The 21,528-nt window shown below is 36.0% G+C and overlaps 1 protein-coding gene across 1 annotated transcript in view; it reads left to right on the top strand.

Moving 5' to 3' along the window:
* The window catches only part of LOC149580124 (branched-chain-amino-acid aminotransferase-like protein 2), a 213,263-nt gene that overhangs the window by 110,896 nt on the left and 80,839 nt on the right, over nt 1-21,528 (top strand). Inside the window, exons 6-13 of the mRNA XM_089789539.1 lie at nt 4,112-4,170; nt 16,606-16,708; nt 17,025-17,198; nt 17,584-17,684; nt 17,958-18,012; nt 18,112-18,198; nt 18,358-18,409; nt 18,993-19,078. Coding sequence (XP_089645665.1) covers nt 4,112-4,170; nt 16,606-16,708; nt 17,025-17,198; nt 17,584-17,684; nt 17,958-18,012; nt 18,112-18,198; nt 18,358-18,409; nt 18,993-19,078 — 717 coding nt within the window. The remainder of the gene's footprint in view (nt 1-4,111; nt 4,171-16,605; nt 16,709-17,024; nt 17,199-17,583; nt 17,685-17,957; nt 18,013-18,111; nt 18,199-18,357; nt 18,410-18,992; nt 19,079-21,528) is intronic.

Here is a 21,528-nt window from a genome sequence, read left to right as displayed (position 1 = left end):
TCTTTTAAATCAACAACTAAGTGTTAGATGTCATTCATTTGACAGTCTATGAGTTGCTTGCATAGATATATTTGAGTACTTGGTGAATATCATATGTTGATGTTCTGAAAGGCCAATACTTAGAGTATGTGGTGAATATCATGTGTTGATATTCTAAAATGCCAATGCTCATGATATCAAAATGGTGGAGATCTTCTAATCAAAGATATCCTTAAATTTTGCCATTTCAAATATTACCAATGGTGTAATATGTATGTGTTTAGCTTTTCAAACTAAGAGGGAGTGTTTTGGATTAAGGTAAAAATAGGTTTTGAGGGGACCCAAAACCCCTTACATCAAGATGCTAAAGATTTTCAATATATACCAAGACATCCAACAAAAAACGAAGAAACGAGTTTTGAGGGGACCTGAAACCCCATACAACATATAAGATAAGCATTAAATATCAAATCCTCCAAAGGGGCAAGAAAACCCAAAAAAACAGCCGGAAAGAACTAAATTCCAGTAGGAGTGACCAACAACTAGCAACAAAAGACAAACAACAAACTAAACAAGGCAGATAGATAACAATAGTGGAAGAAAACTAGACCAGTTTCTTAAGGACAGTGGCCAAATGCTTGCCCACACCAGCAACCTCCTCAACAATATCTTTGACAGAAGCAGTAGTAGACATAGGATTAGATGTCCTTGTGCTAGTCCTCGTACATTCTCTCTGACCACCACTTGCAACACCAGCAACATGAGAACCTTTGGCCATAACCTCGTTAGTAGACCCTTTAGCCATCTTGGCCGCAACCTCAAGAAGGCTAGAAGTGACATTGTGCATATTTTTCTCATTGGACTTTAGCAGTTGACGAAGGTTGCCCTCATATTCCAAGAGCTTTTCAGGAATGTTGCCAACTTTAGCTTCCAGCGCCTTCCTTTTTATGATTTCATCATCCAGCTTCCCTTGTAAAACATCAGTGGTTTTCTTTAGAGATTTCAATTCATTATAAACCCAAGTATCCATAGCAAGAGTATTATCCGCTCTCAATTTTGCTTTATTAAGAAATTCAAGCCCAATGTGATACCCTTTATTATGAGGGAGTGTTAATGTGATAGTTTAGTCAGATAAAATGTTGTCAAAAATAAATATAAATAGATGTAACTAGTATTTTCATCCATTTATTTATAATATTATTGTTGCACAAATATTTATTTGTAATATATATATTCTTATATTATACACAGACACGCACACATCTGATCGACTGACCAAACATATCAGTTTGACCGATTGATCGAATATTGGTTTGACTAAGTGCTAGTTGATAATATTTCAAAGTGTGTTTATGTTAACTAAGTAAATCGGGAGCCACATCTTTGATGGGATGTGATTCCATGGTGGAGTTACTATAATGTCCCCATTTTTAGCAGGTTCTTGCAATTGGCTAGGTCAGTTCACCATCACGACCCTCGTGAGCTAACAGTGGGATTTGAGGGTCTTAGTTATGTGGTTATAGGCTTTCCAGCAACCTATGGTGTGTTTTGGCTCTGTTTGAGGGACTTACTATTAATATTAAGTCAATCTGTTGGTTCCGATGAGCTCAGTTGAGCTAGAGGAGTTGGAGGATGCTCTTAGTTTTTATTTCGGGCTTCTAGTTTGAGCTCCAAGAATCTTGGAGGGAGCGTCTATTTATAGCAAGTCACCCCGTCAGGTTCATTCATCATCTTTCATCATCAGGATCACTTTGGTGTTGTCAGATTTTGATTCTGATGCCTCTTCAGTTGTTTTCACAAGACGGGTGAATTATTATTATTCATATAAATACACTGAGGTTGCTATTTTTGATAGTGTTGTTGGTTGGTCACCTTAGTATCATAGCTCGTTGGAATCGGGACGAAAATTTTTAAATCATGGGAACAAGAAACAGTGGCCTTACGTGTCAGAATTTAAAGTTATGGTGGAAAAGGTCATTTTCGGAGGCAAAAGCAATTAATGAATTAGTTTATAATGACACTTTATTATATTTTAATTTTATATGTGGGAAGCTTCTTCAGTGAAGTTCATTTGGGAAATTTTGTGCCATTTGGAGATTATAAATATGAGCTTATTTGATGAGTAAAGCATCCGATTATTTGTTTATCTCTTTGCTTGTTGTCTTTGTGACAATTTTGAGTTTGTGGTTTTGTGTCCTTGCTGAAGTATAAGGGTTAGATTCTGAGTTTATCTTGCAATTTGCTGCTGAGGTAAAGCAAATTGTGATTGCTTCTCTATTGTATCTATTGTTATTGAGAAGTTGATTGAACAAGTGTTGAAGATTGGATTCTAGAGAGCGAATTGACGGCCGAATTATTAATTTTATGCTTCTACGTCCTGCTTGGGAGTTCAATTTGAGTGTTATAGGGCTTCCGTTTCACTATAGGGCAGCAGTTTATCAATTGTAGGGTCATGTTCACCTAAGGAGAGTTTGTGTGACATCTCTAAGGGGCTGTGTTACAATTTTCAAGAGCTGCGTTCAATTTATATGGCTTGCGATATATATTATTGGGGCTGCTGTAGATTCAAATTGGACTGCAAATTAAAAGTCAAAGCCAATCTATATTTCCAGGTTCTTTGCATTTTAAATATTATTGTTGCTACTATTTGTTTGAAACATTGTTGATAATGAATTAAAGCTGGAGCAAATCGTTTGTCTTTAATAATTATATAGTTGCACAGTTTGTAGGGCAGAATTATGAATTAATGTTGGCATTCATACAAACTTCTTAGTATTAAATGAATCTGAAATTGTAAGTGCCCAATTGCATTCTCTAGTGTAATTTTGAAAATCAGATTATCAAATTTGCAACAACAGTAAAGATTGCCAAATGTTTGACGAAATGTTAGACTATTGATTAGCAGAGGAAAATTGATGATTGTTAAGGCTATAGCCAGCTGGGGTTTTTACAGTTACTCACATTGGGACGTGACTCCCCAATGGTATATAAAAAATAAACATCGACCTGCAGTTTATCATCACAACAAACACATCAATATACAATTCTTCAAGGTGGGATTTAAACTGCTGAGCCCCTCATCGTGAAAAACACATCTGCAAACACAACAGTGGATACAGGTTATCAAACAGATAGAAAGATTAACATATCTGTGGCTAGTCTGTCGTGAATACTTCAGTGAACACATAACATAGTCCTTTTCATTTTGTCTTTTGCGGACACCTGCATATAATATTCTTTGAATAGAACACAGTCAGAGATATGTATATACTATATATCATAGTCAACATAGTTGAAAGCCAGACTTGTTAGTATTAATAATTAATGTGGTCTGCAATCAGACTTGTAGTCCAAATGCATTATCTTCATTACATAAGTAAAACCATATCTTGTAGAATAAAAACATTTCATATTTAATCTGATCATTGAATTTCAACAAAAACACCTGGGAAAAGATAAATTTTCAAGGTTGGTAAACATCAACTGTTATCAGAATCCCTTACCTGATATGATCTATATGATGACCTGAACCAATGTAGTTTTACCAAGGAAGCCAAATGACCTTAACAAATAAGCTACAAAAAATTGGTATCTTTAAATGATATCAGAGACATTTATCTACGTGGTTGTTAATGGCCATATTACTTGATTTGTGATATTCCAGCATCACCAATAGAAATTTGAGAAAGTGAGGAATGTGTCTGTTAGTAAGCAAGGCTAGAGAACTATATCTTATGTTCTCATTACAGGTGAACAGATAAAAGAAAACAGACGCATTAGTTCTTTAGGGGATTACTTTTGTAATGGAAAAGTTTTATATGCAGCTCGTTTGGTGGATGTTGCATGTAGAAAATCAGTGACTAATTAAAATTGTGGAAATGAAGTGGACAATGGGATAATTATGTATAAGCAAAATAAACAACTTGATTTTTCTTTTGTGTCTACTACTATATTTGATAATAATGTATTATTTTTTATACATCTTGTATGTATATACTTAGTACTGTCCTGATGATAAGCAAGATATTGTTGGCATTCGAAATTGATTTATTTTAATTTTGTTTTATCTAGTCTCATTATAATGATGTTTTAGCAGAAAATTATTAATTTAAACTTTTTATTTCCTATGCAGGGTACACTACGTTGCCTCTGTGATGCTCTAGACATTCCTTTCCAGATTTCAATGCTCAAGTATGGAATCATGGATCAAACAATATCACTTTCTTTCTGATGAAATTTAATTCAAAATATCACATCTGTTTTAAAGCTGATTAAGTGTACCTCATATGACTTGTGTGATTTGGATTTCGCTCATATTGGTGTGAATTGAGCTATGCTAAAATTCAACTAAAGCTGCAAAGGCCTGGAAGACTAAAAGATGAAGTTACATTTGTAAAAACATAGGAAAAACAATTTTTCTTGTTGATGTCAAAATATAGTTCATTTCAAAAAACCTAATTTACTTGAACAAAGAGGGCTTATGCTGAAAACAGATGGTTAACTGTAAAATAGTACGCCATATGGTTGACCATATTGTCAAGGAGCACATTCGACTCTTTTAGTAATGGTTCTCTGTGGCTTTAACCTGGGCTATTAAACATAGATTTAAAATAAATAAATTCAAAGGAAATTCTTAAAATTCTCCGCCGACCAAAAAATTAATATGCCTCATCTATGTTTTTATATCTCTAAATGCAAAAATAAGTGTAAAATAGGCTGGGCATATTAAAGTAATATTGTGCAATATCGTAACATTTAGTATAATGGTCTTTTAAGTAACTTTCTTTTAAGTTGCTTTTTAGTAATTTGCGGTTCTTTATGTTGTTTAGTAAGTTCAGTAACTTTCTGTTCTGTTCTTCTTGATCATTTCTGTTATGGAATTTTTTCCTTGTAGTAGCCTATTTGAGGACTATTCCTCTCCTTTGTTTAATATTGACATCAATTGATAATCATTTCATAGTTTCATAGGTTTAGAGAATTTTTTTAACAAATTGTTATGAAAAATCATGAGGTATCGTAGAAATTTCTTCAACTTTTGTAGAAGATATTGTATTTATTTTTTATATAAGATTAAAGTTTTTTCTAATAAAATTTTGATCAAAGGCTTTTTGAGTCATTATTTTCTCATATCAAGAGTTTCTGAAGGATTTTGTTTTTGAAACAAGGTTTTTTGGAAGAGTTTTAGTGATTTTTTTTGGAAATATCTTGTGAACTTCTTGTTCATGGGGTTTTTACTGTACTATGGAAGCTTTTTTTTATGAATAACATGTCTAGGGTTCGTGTTCATATGCAACCTCTGACATTTTCTTTTTATAGAGCAATGGTTGCGCAAGGGCATGGCTTATTCAGACCTACATCTACCTTGATGTTTTTTCACTTTTTTTTCCTAGAAAAATGTGACGAGTTTTTAGTGACATTTTCCCTAAAAATTGTAATTTTTCTGATGTAGAAGTGTTTTACTCGATTGTTTTTCCAGAAACCGTAGATCCCTTTGTCGAGGGTTTGTAGGGTTTTTGACAATTTTTTTTAAAATTGTGGGTTTTGACTGTTTTTCTTCAAAATGAAGGTGTTTGTTGATTTTTTCCCAAAATCATTATTTTACTTCTTCAACAAATTGTTTCGACAATTTGTATAGAGTATGGTTTCTTGCAAATTGTTTTGGATAGTACCCAAAGTTTGTAGGGCAAATAGTGTTCCTGCATGCTAGAGTTTTTGATGTCTTTTTTCACAAAATCTTAAATTATATCAAGGGTTTGATGTTTTATCCACAAAATCATGGTGCTGTTTTGCAGAAATTTCTATGGACAATTTTCAGCAAAATCATGGTTTAATTTTTCTTTTTTACTGGGTTTTTAACAATAAAAATCAAAGCTTTCTTGAGCAGTTGATCTCAGTTTTTTAGATAATGAGAGGGATGGCCAGGTTACTCACAATCAGATTAGAAGGCATTCAACTTTTTCTTTTTCTTGGTCAAATGAGGAAGTTCCGTAGAAAGTGGTTGGCTGATTAGATGTCCAACTAGGTAAGTGTGTTAGCAGGATACTCATATCGTAGTGATCTGGAGAAAAGGTATCGTGGCCAAATGACCTACAAATTATGTCAAGTCTTCTATAGGGTAGTTAATAGAATGACCCTTTAAGGTAGATTTTGAAGTAATACAGTAATATTTAGTATAAAGGTCATTTTGGTGACTTCATTTTATGTTTGCTTGTTAGTTATTAGCAACTTTCTGTTCTATAAGTTGTTTGTGGGTTTAGTAATTTAGTTCTCAATCGTTTCCATTATGGAAAGATATTCTTGTAATTGCCAATTTAAGGAGTATTCTTCTCCTTTGTTTAATATTTAATATCTATCAATTATCATTTCAGGGTTGTACAAAAAAAACTTGAGAAAGATTACAAAAAATGCATCAATTTACAATTGCTTGCAATGTATAATGGGTTATGGAAGATGAATGCCAGTATGCTTTGAATAGATGTCTATTGATAGGACATGAAATTGATGGGACATTGCACAAGAGATAGAATATAATATGTAATGTCCCAGATGCGGGTGGTGTGCCCCGGTGACCACATGTCCGGGGTTTGTGTAATCGAGGGGTGGTCCCCACTCTCACATGCTTCGGTGATGGGGAAATGCTCTAATACTCCTAATGTCTAAACACTACACCAAAAGATTTGGTCTAATGATAAGGGTGGCTACCTAGGGTGTTAAGTGTGTGGGGTTGTGTAATAACCCTTTTCATATATTTTCCCAAAACCCTTGATACTACAGTGCAGATTTAAAAACCCAAACAAATAAACAATAAGCAATGTAAATTCTAGAGCTTCAACAGATTTGTAACCAGCAGATTTACATTCAATAAGATTCAGCAAACTTGTTTATTCCTCCAATATTCAGAAAGGTACATATATAAATCAGGAATTATCTCAGATAACCATCAAATACGTCACTGTATTTTACAACAGCAATACAATAACATGCTAATAACCAAATGATCCAATCTTACAAACAGTAAAAACAGTCAGATTGGCAAATATAAATGAAACTTGTAAGAAGGCTAGGTTTGTGTCCAACTTTCAAATGCTTCTCCAAGGGTTTGCGTCCTAGAAGAAGAAACCAGCAACTGTTTCCGGTTCCCAGATTAATATTTGCTTGAATATTATACTCTTCATATATCCTCCCATGTAGAGTCTGTTGTACCTTTATCCCTTTTCCCAATGCGATGCACGCATCTTTAAGCAATGTGGGATAAAGCACCTTTTTGTCCTTTAGACAGTTAAATGAACATAGTACTTTTTAAATAAAGTGACGAGTTAAATAAACCTTTAAAGTCACTTAGCCAGTAAACCATAAAATCGTCAGACATTAAAATTACTGACCAAACGAACTCGGATAAGCTCGTACAATAGCTCGTTGGAAAGCTCTCGGCGAGACACTTCCAACCCAACACTGAAGTACCAAAAATATTGAGCCCTGATTACTTACCAAAATAGTAAGTATCTGGACAACCTGCCAAAACTGCTCCGATGGGTTTGGAACTAGAAATGTCTAGGCCAAATCTCGAACTGAACCCCATAAAGAACCTTTTTGCCCCTGAAACCTAGGCGAAGTGAGTTGGCCACAAAGAATTATAATGTCCTAGAAAAAGGGGATATTACAAAGCCTCCCCTCTTAAAGATTGCTTGTCCTCAAGCAATCTGTTCATACCAGTAGAAACCAAATGCCAGGATCACATACCCACCTCAAGAATGCGGTTTTACTCTTTAGCCGATGTACCCTAGCATGCATCTTCCCAAACTCAAAATGGTGAAATAGTACAAGAGGAATCAATGTGCCTGATAACTGAATGCCAGAATCCCAAGTCTTACCATAAAGGGACACCAACGGTCATGTGCTACTGCCCCGTGTGCCACTTCCCTCAGTAAGAATGAATGCCTCACTCCATGAGTGCCTCTACGAGTCTCTACTATCAAGTGATGATGGGAGCTCGGCAATATACCAATATCCACCCCAAGATGATAATATGCATAGGGATGCTCCCCCTGGATCGCAAATGAGAACTCGTGCACTGACTGAGATACCACTCCCCAGCTCCTGTAGTATCTGCACCACTGTACCACTGTACCACTCCGGCGATATCCGTACCAATGCCAATGGTAGATCCAGCCAATCTGACTCCACCACTATATCACCCTGGTGGAAACTGAGTAATCCTAATCTCTGGAATTCTGATGTGTCAGAAGGTCGAAACACACAGATCATAGTCATAGCATAATCCACTAGAACACCTGGATCCCCAATCAACCAATACATCGTGTCAAACCTGTCGCCACCTGGAACCCAAAAAAATTGAACCCCACATCCATTCGCCATATAGGGGTAAAAATACCTGGTAACGTCTATAACACAACGTCTCTCTACAACTCCTGCTAAACTCCCATGGATGTGATAACTAACCAAACCATCATGCCAACTGACACCATAGTCATCTTGTAACTATGTACCCATAAGAGAACTTTGTGACATAGACGTAGCAAACCATGTTGGATACATATCAGCATGATGTATAACTGATAGCTTTCCCTGCAAGTAATCCCCCACAAACAGCTGAGTTGGATGCTTGCATCCACTAATCCCACCTTCCGAAGATGGTGAATACCCTTCCCACAAAGGATGATATAATTCTGGAACCAATCCACATTGATGCATCATCAAGTCCTCCTTGTGTGGGTCAAAAGAAAAATGATGAGCACTCCTCATTGTGTATTTGTGGTAAAATGCTCCAACCTCTGTCAATGGCTCATCACTAGAAACACTTGAATCAAATAACTGATCCCTCTGACTTTGAAAATCAACAAGCTAGCGTCCAAAATCAGTTGCATGGAATGAAGTGACAGATTTTCTTCTAGGAGATGGAAACAAATCAACATGAGAGTTATACTCCCAACCATATGATACTCTGCGAATGCCCTGTGTGGATGACGAAGTAGCATCGTGTACTACCACACAACTCTCAGGAGAATCCACCATTGTGACACAAGAGCTACTAGTAAATTGTACTATATCAACTGTCATGGCACTGACCTCAGGAGAACTCGATACAAATAGTGGTTCTCTACTGTTCTCCACCAAGGTACTCATCCCAGCTGAAACCTCATAAACTATATCTATGATAAATGTAACCATATCCCTACTACAACCCGTAGATATAAGATCCTTATCAACTACCTATGTATGTAATTGTACTATATCTGCAGCTGGTGGAGACTGTGCCAAACTCAACTCCTCTGAAAGCTTCTGGATCTGTAATTGCGACTGTTGAAGGGCCAACTGGGCACTTTGCAAAGAGTCCATAGTCACCTCAAGCTCATGAGTGAGCTTATCGACCTTCTCCTCGTTTCCCTGCAATGCATAATAACAAATGCAATCCCACTCAAGAAGAAAATTTCTATCTGCAAGTAGTTGTAGGTAATTTTGTTTCATCAATCCAATCGCTTCTCGGAGTGCATGTATCTCTGCAAGGGAAAAAACATTATCACCATGCTCATCTGTCAAAGGAGTACCCCAACCATAGGTGGCCAACATTTGACGAGCAACATCAAAATGCTTAACGGTTGTGGCAACCATCCTGTCATTAACCTTTAATTGGCTTGCTAAATGATGATCCCCTTGTGACGAAATAATTCCACACAAATCTTCCAGTTTGTCCTCCACACTGTGATACGGAGCTGAATCAATGTCACTCACCATATGATAAGCAGCATCGTGTATGCTGTCATCTAGGCACTCCTCAATATCTAGGGTTCTGTTGCCATGCACCTCAAGGATGGCTCAACTGGTGAAGTAGAAGCTTTTGATATAACAGTATCTTCATGCACTTCCACTTCCAAGGTGACTCTGTGTCCATCCATATCATGACCTTGGGATTCATTGTCATCAAATGAATTTTCTAATTTGTTTTCTAAGGTCTGATTTTTGCTCTCCATAAGGTCAGCTGTATGATGGTCACTAACTGTTGGGAATTCATCATAGAGGCTTTTAGATACTATAGAGACCTCTTGTTCCTCTTTCTCTTCGTTCTGTGATGTAGTCCTCTTAATAATGGAAACCATACATCGTGCCACTTTATCTAGTTTTGTAGGGTCTAAAATCAATTCATTCATCCTTTTCTGATTTTCATTCAACCTTTTCAAACTTTATTTAAGCTTCTCCATATTCTGGTCCCACCGCTTTTGGGTACTTGAAGTAAACATGATTAACTAACCGATTCAATGTCCAGTTCACTGTAATAAACTTCCTAGTTTTGTAATACCAATGACTTGCTCAGTAATTGAATGTTTGTTTATACACTCCTGCTCAATATATTATCAGAATTATCATCAAACTCTATCTGCTCCTTTGTGGTGGCAACCTTTATATTGTCGTCCAGTTGATTCTTGCTGCAGGTATCATTTGGCTTAATACTGAAACCACAAAAAGTCTTCAGCTTAAATACTGTCCTGTACAGCCCTGAGTGTGGTTTTGCTAATCTTTACTGGATTCTCAGTGCCAGAACTGAATTCATTGTAATATTCTTGGCTAATTCTAACCAGAGAATTCCGATCTATAATTGGTAATTTTGTCAAACAATTATCCCACAACCTCTAATACCCTCAGGACAATACTTTTGAACAGCCTAAACCACTGCGTACTAATTCTAATACTAGGAATTGATGCATTTAACCAATAGCATTTCCAGATTTCATCACGAAAATGGGTATCAAATTGAACTTAATACTCAATGTTTCAACAAGAGATTGAATAAACATAGAAAACCCATGGAGAATAGTTTGCATATCACTGCGCCAAATGCTGATTGCTAATTAATAGGAATTTGTATAGAAGGGCTGTATACACCCTCATGTGGTGAACCGAGGGAACACATCAACTAGGAACCACTGTACTATTCTGAATGTGAATTTAGAAACCCAAGCTGAATTTGGATATGTTTTTACTAACAGAGATTATAGTTTCAGTCCATACACTATTGCTCGGAGATTCTGCTGGCTCAAACCAATGATTGCATCACATTAACAACTCAAAGAAAATTCACAATCATATCCGAACTGAGATTTGCATTATTTCACCCACTTTTTCACAATGTGAGTAACAATCGTTCTTAGCATTTTAAAATGTTTTCAACAACAAATATTCAAGTATATGCAAAAAGAATGTTCAGAATGACAAACCAGTGTAATGATGCCCTCCTAATAAGACGGCTTCCTTCACTTATTAGTATACCTTGCCCACTGGAAGCCACTTGCCGTTGATGGTATTGAGAACTCAAAGCAATCTCGACTCATTGGACTGTTTATGGCAATGCTCCCCAGCCTAGTATCAGCCAAAAAGTACCTCTCTAGAAATTGGAAAGCAAGGCCAACATTTGAAGATGATAAAATTTGTTCAGACTCGTTTGACTGCCCACCTAGCCTTTTCTTTTTTAAACAGATTGAGTCTTCTGCCGGTTTTGCTAAGCCACTGAGAACCTGCAATAATGTTATCTTTCCACTGCCACTGCGCCCATATATCAAACCTACGCTCTTTTCTGGAAGCGAAAAAGAAACTCGATTTAGAAGATTATGTTGGATACCAGGTACACGATAGCTTAAACCTTGCACATGTTAGTGGCCTTTCCTCTCACGCAGTCTAAGCCTGTCCTCCTATGCACGTTATAATGTTATCTCCCGTGGCAGCATTGGCCTGTCTGCTTGGCATCACCTGTATATGCCGCTTAGCCTTTAGAGTATTTCCGCCTTACTGCATTCGTGGATAACCAAGAAAACCCTAAACCGACTTCAACCAAAGATATATACTTGGTAGACGGCTGAATAGACTTCCTGGTAATGGATTTGCAGGGTGGTTTGTGATTGTAAAAACATGGACTGTCGATGCCTGTGTATTGCGTGAGTTTCCTTTACTCGCTGCCTGTGCGCCCATAAGGAATGTTAATGTGTTTCGAACTACACCAGGCTCCCTCTAGTGATCAATACCTTTAAACTTCCACTCTACAAATGTTGTAAACCTTGGCGCGAACAACAACTCACGGGAACACGTGAAACTCAACCTCTTGGTTCTGTGCGTGAGTAGATGACCCTGTGACTTCCTTCAGCGATCAAGAATGAGCAATGAAACTCGGCCTCCAATAAACACTTCAATCTTTCAGTTCGTATAAGCCCTTGAGTGCAGTATTGCTACACCCTTTCCCCTTTATCAGATTGGAATTTGACCTTTGAGAGTTACTCGGCACTGCGTTTTGACTGGGTGACGTATTTCTTTGCCACGCGATTAATGCTTCCACGCTCTTGATTGGGCGTTAAACAAAACCTCAATACCGTCCAATGGCTCGACCTCCTTCAGAACTCCCGCGTGAAGGATGCTAGTGCTACTGCCCTCCCATGGTAGGCGGGGATTAACCCAAAAACTGTAGCTCGACTGGTCATGACGTGAACAAAACTTCAAACTGCCCTTACTGCGAACATGTCTGGACACAACCTGCTATTTCCAGGCTTCACACACTCGAACTCTAGCATTTGCCACCAAACCTGTAGACTATGTTTTTCCCTATCAGCACCCTGAAACACTTGCTCTCACAGAAAACCTATGACCTTAATGAAGTTAGTCGCTTCTCATTAACCTGATTTCATTCGATTACTTCTGATCTTCCTTACTGCATTAACTTTCCAATTCACCAAAATGGCAAAGATCGGGGCTACGTCCAGTATTGCCAAGAATCTTAAGGGTTTTCGTCCTTAAGAGATACCAGTCACTTTCAAGTAAACAGAGATTTAAATCTGAGCATTCAATATCAAAATTCTTGTGTTGATCTCATAAACTTTTTTGAGTTTTCTTTCCTTCCTGTACTTTATTTGCTGATATAATATAATAGGCTGGCAAGAAAACCAACTCTGATACCACTGTAATAATCCTTTTCATATATTTTCCCAAAACCCTTAATACTAAAGTGCAGATTTAAAAACCCGAACAAATAACCAATATGCAATGTAAATTCTAGAGCTTCAACAGATTTGTAACCAGCAGATTTACATTCAATAAGTCTCAACAAACTTGTTTATTCCTCCAATATTCAGAATGGTACATATATAAATCAGGAATTATCTTAGATAACTATCAAATACGTCAATGTATTTTACAACAGCAATACAATAACATGCTAATAACCATATGATCCAATCTTACAAACAGCAAAAACAATCAGATTGGCAAATATAAATGAAACCTGTAAGAAGGCTAGGTTTGTGTCCAACGTTCAAACGCTTCTCCAAGGGTTTGTGTCCTAGAAGAAGAAACCAACAACTGTTTCCAGTTCCCAGATTAATATTTGCTTGAATATTATACTCTTCATATATCCTCCCATGTAGAGTATGTTGTACCTTTATCCCTTTTCCCAATGGGATGCACGCATCTTTAAGCAATGTGGGATAAAACAGTTTTTTGTCCTTTAGTCACTTAAATGAACATAGTACTTTTTAAATAAAGTGATGAGTTAAATAAACCTTTAAAGTCACTTAGCTAGTAAACCATAAAATCGTCAAGCATTAAAATAATTGACCAAACGAACTTGGATAAGCTCGTGCAATAGCTTGTTGGAAAGCTCTCGGCGAGACGCTTCCAACCCAACACTGAAGTACCAAAAATATTGAGCTCTGATTACTTGCTAAAGATAGTATCTGGACAACTTGCCAAAACTGCTTTGATGGGTTTGGAACTGGAAATGTCTAGGCAAAATCTCGAATTGAACCCCGTAAAGAACCTTTTCGCCCCTAAAACCTAGGCGAAGTGAGCTGGCCACAAAGAATTATAATGTCCTAGAAAAAGGGGACATTATAGGCTGTAACAACCCTCAAGTAGCGATTGCTTAAACAAACATCAATTTCTTTCACAATTCAATAGTTTGGCATTTTGACAAACATTTGGCATGCAACTCTTATACCATTTTGATTAATATATCAATCTTGTGAACTTTATCAATGAATTTTGCAATATATTAATAACATCCCACTTTCAAATGCTAGCCAATACTATGCCCAAAAAATTAGAATTACAATACTAGAGCAAATACCAAACCATTACTATGCTGCAGCTATAATATTAGATTATCAATTAGCTGCAAATTCCACAACATACATAGCTAATACACATAACGTCTATTGAACATTGAGCATTTATTGATTATATTCAATGATGAACCTGAGGGTGATAATCACAGCCTCCCAAAATGTTGCCAATCAAGAAGCTGAGTGCTTAGAATTCAGAATTACCAACATTCCAGGTTGCAGTAAATTCTAATGCCTCCAAACTCCTCAAATCCTAGGCATCCATTGCAGATATAGCAAACTGTAAGTGTTAACACCAAGCCCAAAGTTGCACCATGTAATAGAGCCCAGCTGTCAAGCACAAGCCTCGTAAAGTCAGATCACGGATACATATAGCAGATTGCAGGGCTTGAATGCTACTTGCAGGTTAATGGAGAATGTCCGCGGTGGGTGTGGAGTGTCTACAAATCACAGATGCTACCGAATGCAACCCTTGTAATGATCGGCAGCCTTGAATATGCCCAAAATTTCAATATTCAAATTGCATGGGTGATGGATTAACAGCAGTAGAAAATTCTCTTGATTCCCAAACAATTTCTTTCAGCACCAATCTCTCCTTCCAAAGCAACAGGAAAATATAGACGTGGAAGACAATTCAATTAGAATAATCCTCAGATTTAACCACAATACCTTAGCTATGGAAATGCACAATAAGCTTCACTTCATCAAGGGCACAAAAATCCATAAACTTAGAAAAGTCACTAAGACAACAAAAGAAAATTTAATAATCAAATAATCAGATGCTTTTCTCATCAAGTGGGCTCATATTTATAATCTCCCAATGGCACAAATTCTCCAAATGCAACTTCACCTAAGAAGCTTCCTCAACACAACATTTTATAACGTGCCAATAATATAATTTATTAGTATCTTTTGGCTCCCAAAAATGACCCTTTCAACCTTATCATGAAATTCTTACAAGTGAGGACATTGTTTCTTGTGCTCAAGATTGAAAACTTTTCAACTTGGTTCCAACGAGCAATGACACTCAGGTGGCCAATAAATACTACCAACAAAAATAACAATCTCAACATATTTAGATGAATAATAATAATAATTCACCCGTCTTGCAAAAATGACTGAAGAAGCATTAGAATCGAAATTTGACAACACCAGAGTGGTCTTGATGAAAAAAGATGATGAATGAATTGGACGGGTTGACGTACTATAAATAGACACTCCCTCCAAGATTATTGGAGCCCAAACCAGAAGTCCAAAATAAAAATTGGAGCATCATTGAACTTCTCTAACTCAACTGAACTCATCGAAACCAATTGCTGACTCACTATAAATAGTAAGTCTCTCAAATAGAGCCAAAACATACCATAGGTCTTTGGAGAGCCTATAACCCCACAACTAAGAACCTCAAATCCACTATCAGCTCACAAGGGTCACGATGGTGAATTGACCATGCCAACTACAGGAACTTGCTCAAATGGGGACACAAAAGATTGGTCTAGTGATAAGGGTGGCTACCCAGGGTACATATCCCATGACCGGAGCATCCAAGGGCAGGGACCAACCCCCAATTATGGAGACCTTGGGTACATGGTCACTGGGGCACACCACCCATGGACGGGACATTACAACCCACCACACATTACGGGTCTTGACCTCGAGACCTCAGTTCTGATACCACTAAGGCCCAACCATTACACCAAAAGACTAACCATTTATTGGGGAGGATCTAACTTGAAATTTGTTATTTCATCCCCAAAAAGTGCAAGAAGGAAACAATGCTTTTACCTTGAGTTTTTCCCATTTAAACCTTGGGTATTTGAATTCCTTTTGCACTTTGGTGTGACAAGTTATTCTTGAATATGGGTCATGCTACTGTAAGTTAAGCCATTTTGATTAATCGTTAGCATTTATGATGTAATTAATGGAAATTGTTTGCTGTCTCCAAACCTTATCCCTCCACCCCCACTCAGACCTCCTTCTAGGAAACTTGCAAAAGACTGGTTTTAAGTCTCCCTTGAGTCAAGTAGATGGCCTTCGCTGCCCTGTAGGAACCTAATCCTTTCTAGTACTATTTAACCAAAACCTGCAAATAAAGTTTTTGGCAGCTTTCAGGCTTTCTGCATGTTTGGCGTGGAGCTCCATCCAAAAGCTTCCCATGGATGGCCTTATAGATCATTGACAGTATTGTAGCTGCTGGGAGGACACTTTTATATAAAGTAGTTGTTTACAGTCAATTAATTCTTTTTTCCCTAAATATTAGGGTAGTCTTGAAATATTTAGGTTTTAGTCATCTGCATAGTTATTGTAATTATCTAAACTTTGCATTCTGCTTGGGGTTGCTGAATGACTTGTTTACATGATGACTGATGCCTGTTACAGCAATACGTTATACATTTGTTTCAAAGAAAATAAAAAAGGAAACTTATAATAAGATTAGAGAAGTCTTGTTCCTTTCTCTGCTGTTGATTTTTTATTTTGAATTCTGGAATGCTGATCAGATCTTTGGCAGATGGGAAGCTGGTCCAAAGCAAATAGATGGCTTATGGGCTCCTTGGTGGTATAAAAGTGTTCACAAGTCTGTGGGTTTTGAGCCTCCACCATTGTACCCAAAGGTATTTATCTCTTGTTATGTTGTTTAGTGATTTTGTTTGAAAAATTGTATGGTGAACCCTGATATGTGTGCATAGATATTTAAAACAGAATGCATCTTTTTTTATGCATTTAAATGCACTTGGAATGAAGTGAGCATTATAAGTTCCCACCTGGTGGGTCATACAGTAAAGAAAAGCTCACACAGAACCTAGATGCATGTATCTCCTGCTTTACATCCTTTTTAAAATTATTGTGTAGTCGTGTGATACTCCAAGCAACCATTATAGATTATATTGTTTTATATTTTACTAATTTACATGTTTGACATTTGATCAGCCATTCCCATTTAAGCTTTATAGTTTGTTGGAGCAATGTATGCCCTTTTACAACATGCTCAAGCGCAATGTTCTACGGCCTCATGGCTTAATGGTACTAAGTCTTCCAGTTCCTTCTAATGAGAAGCTGCTTGTTTGGGTTGGCGATGAGCTTCTTCCTCGTGAAAGCGCTAAGGTGGCAATTCAATGTCTTTCTCTCACAAATATGTATTGAAATCTTTGTTAGGGTTGATTCAAGACCTCTGTTTTAAAGTTAGAAGAGCTTATCTGAATATACATTTGGAAAATTAATTCAAGGAAATATCTGAAATTTCCATTTTCATTCTGCATTTATTTTAGATATTTTTGTAGTTGCCTTTTTGTTTTTCACTTGATTGAAATTTGGAGCATATTATTTTAGTTTAGAAAAGATTCAAAGCACCCTGTAGTAATTTTAAGTCCATATGCATCCATAAGGTTGTTTGTGCCCAAATAATGATATATCACTTTTTTTTGAAAACTTGATGTCACACTAATGCAAAATAGAAACTTTGAAAAAACTTACCTGTTTGTTTTGACAGGTATCTGTATTTGATTCAATTGTTCAAGGTGGTGATGGAGTTTGGGAAGGACTTCGTGTTTATAATGGCAAAGTTTTTAAACTGGATGACCATTTAGATAGGTCTGTATTCTAGATATACCATGGTCCATAGAAAATTTCTCCATATTTCAGAAAAGGAAACATCAGATTTCAAGTTATGTATGGATGCACAAATGGATCAAAGTGAATCAAAGAATAAATTGGTCTCCTTATAAAGTATACATGCAAGATTGCTGGTGCTTGTGGCATGTTACATCCATTTTCTAGCTCCTTAAAATTACATGGACCTGATAGGAATTTTCAATTCAACATGAATGTAATGACAGGGTTGACATTAATTGTTCTTTGGCACAGGTTATTTGATTCTGCAAAAGCTATGGCATTCTTAAATGTCCCTGATCGGAGTGAGGCATGTCTAGTACTCATCTATTATTTGGGTCAACAAAGTTTTCAAAAAGCCATGGATTTTTTGCACTCCATGCTTGAGCATTTTATACAATGTTTTCAGGTAAAGCGAGCAATTTTTACAACGCTTATTTCAAATGGAATGCGAAATAATGCTCACATTAGGCTCACATTGACACGTGGGAAAAAGGCAAGTTTGCTTTACCTTACCTCTTCAAGAATTTTAAACTAAAAATCCATAAATTGCTTGAAACTATCCCTCTTGCTTTTGGTCATTGTTCAGTTATGATGGTAGATCTTTTGCTACTAGAGTTTTTTTTAACTTTTTCATTTTTGGTGTGCAATACAGGTTACTTCAGGAATGAGTCCTGCATTCAATATGTATGGTTGCACTTTGATAGGTAGTGCTTTTTGTGCATATATTCTACACAAAAATCTACCTACAGAGGATTAGGTTTTGTGGTACATAATTAATATTAGGGTCTAGAATTTAATTTCTAACTTGATAAAATGTTAAAACAAATTACTTTTCATCAATATGTATGGTTAATGTCTTTGCGTTGGTCATTGATTTCAGTAAACTCCCGTTTGCAACTCACTGCTATTATTCTTTTCTATTATCAAGTTTATCATGCCATTATTGCCAACTAAAGGAAATGAATTTAGAGTTTTTTTAGTAAGTGGCTATTTTTCTTCATCTTGGAAAGACAAGAAGCTGAATTTCTATAGGGATTATATTTACATAAATATAATGATGTCATAAGAAATTATTTTGTGTTCTTGTACAAATGTCTCAGATTGCAAAGTTTTCTACTTCACTTCTCACTTGAACTTCATTGGGTACCCCTTGATGATATTGTAAATTTACATTTTGTAAAAGAATAATTTATTGATTATAAAAATTGTAATTGTAAATTTTCAAATGCCGATAAGCTCATTGGATTCAACAATTTTAGGTAATAATTTGAAAATTTAAAATTGCAGTTCTAGCTGAGTGGAAACCACCAGTCTATGACAATTCGAGTGGTATTTCCTTGGTAACTGCGTCTACACGTCGGAATTCACCAAATGTAAGTTCCGTTGCATTTTTCTCCCTTAATTCTCTTTTAGTGAAAATTGCTGTACCTGCTACTTTAGGATGTATGCCAATTGCAATTTTGTATATATGAACAATACTATTCATACATATGAGTGTCTATATTACAGTTGTACCAATGACCTAGAAAAATGGTTCCAAAACTATGCAAAATAAATATGGTCATTGATTTTTAATGTTTTGCAAAGGGAAGGAAAATGATTGGAATATAATTATATAACCTACGCTGAGTGACCATTATTGTCATTTCTAAGAGGTCATTTAGCTGGATGCATAGGAGGGATAAATTGTATATCTCTGTTTGTAAGTTCTTGATATGATGGTTTTTAGACCTAAATAGCCAAGATAGTTTCCAAGTAGTGCTTGACAGGTATCAATTATTATTCTTCCATAAACATGATTAGGTTTGCATATGATTTATCAATTTCATACATGAGACCATAGATTAAAATCTCTTCGAGAAGTGGCATATCTCTTCTTTTCACGACAACTTTTCCAAAATGAGAAAACTTAAAGTTTTATGACGAGAAATTCAAGCCAATAAGACCTCAAATTCTCATTGATAAGTTGGCCACTTCTCTACGATAAGTTGTGAACTTCTCGCGATAACCTAACTACATCTCTTGGGCGCCCCAGTAAAACTGGGACACCTAGTAACTTGCCCACTAATCATTTGTTTTACAATTTTGAGTCTTTGGGGGAGAGGAGAAGGGTTTCGGCAGAGAGAAATAGTTTTTGGCAGCCTTGTAGATAGACCACAAGTGGATTCAAAACAAATTCCGGATTCACTAGTAAGTTTTCTAAACTCTTTTTCTTTTTAGTGGGAAGGGGAAGAGGAAGATGTAGATTAGTTTCATATTTTACTTGACATTTATATTTTCTTATCTTTTTACAAAGAAAATTTTCTATTTCTAGTTTGCTTTAGAGTTTGGAGTCTCTGAATATGGCTGCCAGCCATCGACATTCCACATGAGGATGCAACTTTGTTACATATTGCATTTATATATATCTAGATCAGCTTGTTTGGTTTGTTTACTCATTTATTGACTCATTAGATGCATATCCTTATTGAATTTTGCAAAAAAAATGCATTTATGATTAAACTTGCACCATTTTAAAAATTCCTCATATTTTCCCCAGAAGTCGTCGATTTATCTCCGACATTTGCTGAGAAATTTATTTTTTGCCTCAGCGATAAGTGGTAGAGAACGAGATTTTGAACTATGCATTAGACATTGGTACCTTAATATCGCAATGAAATCTTATTATATGTCCTTGTTTTCCCTCAAATGCATCTATATATTACAACATGTGCCTCCTACCATATGCTTTTGACATGTTTTTCCTTAACAATGCAAATGGACAAGCATACACAAATGCCAAATATACTATCTAAATTACTTAGTTCCTTGAAGATTTTGTTAGAGAAATGATATAATCATACTTGGCACAAAGCTTTTATGTAGCCAAGCACTTAGGAAATCTTATGTTGAAGTCATTCTTAATCCTTGCAAATCGACATAAAGGAATTTAATTATTAAAATGGCATGAAGCCCTAATTTGTTTTAAACATAAGGGTTTACATAGAGTCTAAATTGAGTATTACCTAATATTCAAACATATTTAAGTAAGTGCAAGCTATTTCCAATACAATGAAAAATATCAAATACACAAATAGGACCGTTACACATTAAAAGAGACTAGGGAATAATAGTATATACAGTTCATTTCATCACTAGGAGGAGAGTATTCTCAAAGTTGTATATTCTCATTAGCCAAATCTATATATAGTATGTATGGCAATGAGAATGCATTAGGGAAGTTTAAGTCTATACAAAGGCCAAATCAATTGCAAAACTTTGTAATGTTCCCTCATTAGGTAGTTTAGTTTGCAACAGAGGTTGGTGTTAAGAAGTCCACACACAATTGGCGCGGTGGGGGGTTGAATTAGTTGTGAACAAACATAATTACACCCAAACTTATAAATATGATCTCCAACAATTAAAACTTAGTTACCGACTCAGATGCGGGATGTGGGATTTTTTCTTTTTGGGGATGCGGATGCGCATGGATGCGTACATACTCATATATATATATATATATATATATATATATATATATATATATATATATATATATATATATATATATATATATATTATACCCATTTATACTATGTTTATGCAAAGAGGTGAAAAAAATATAGAAAATTAAAACGTTTGATAGTTTGTAACTTCACCAATACATATTCAAATACCCAATAAGATTATAAAATATAAATCATATCAATGATATGAATATCACATGCATTAATGTTCATGACTCCAAATCCAAATCAGCAAACCATCACAGCTGCAAAATCAAAATATAGTTTATCATCCAATGACATTGTCACAACTACAAAACCAAAATAGAGTTCATCAT

This window comes from Cupressus sempervirens, chromosome 1, assembly GCF_028749045.1.
Source record: "Cupressus sempervirens isolate cs-2001-9-10 chromosome 1, ASM2874904v1, whole genome shotgun sequence".
Lineage (NCBI taxonomy): Eukaryota > Viridiplantae > Streptophyta > Pinopsida > Cupressales > Cupressaceae > Cupressus > Cupressus sempervirens.
Note: the sequence above shows the minus strand (reverse complement) of the source record. Positions and strands in the feature narration are given on the sequence as shown.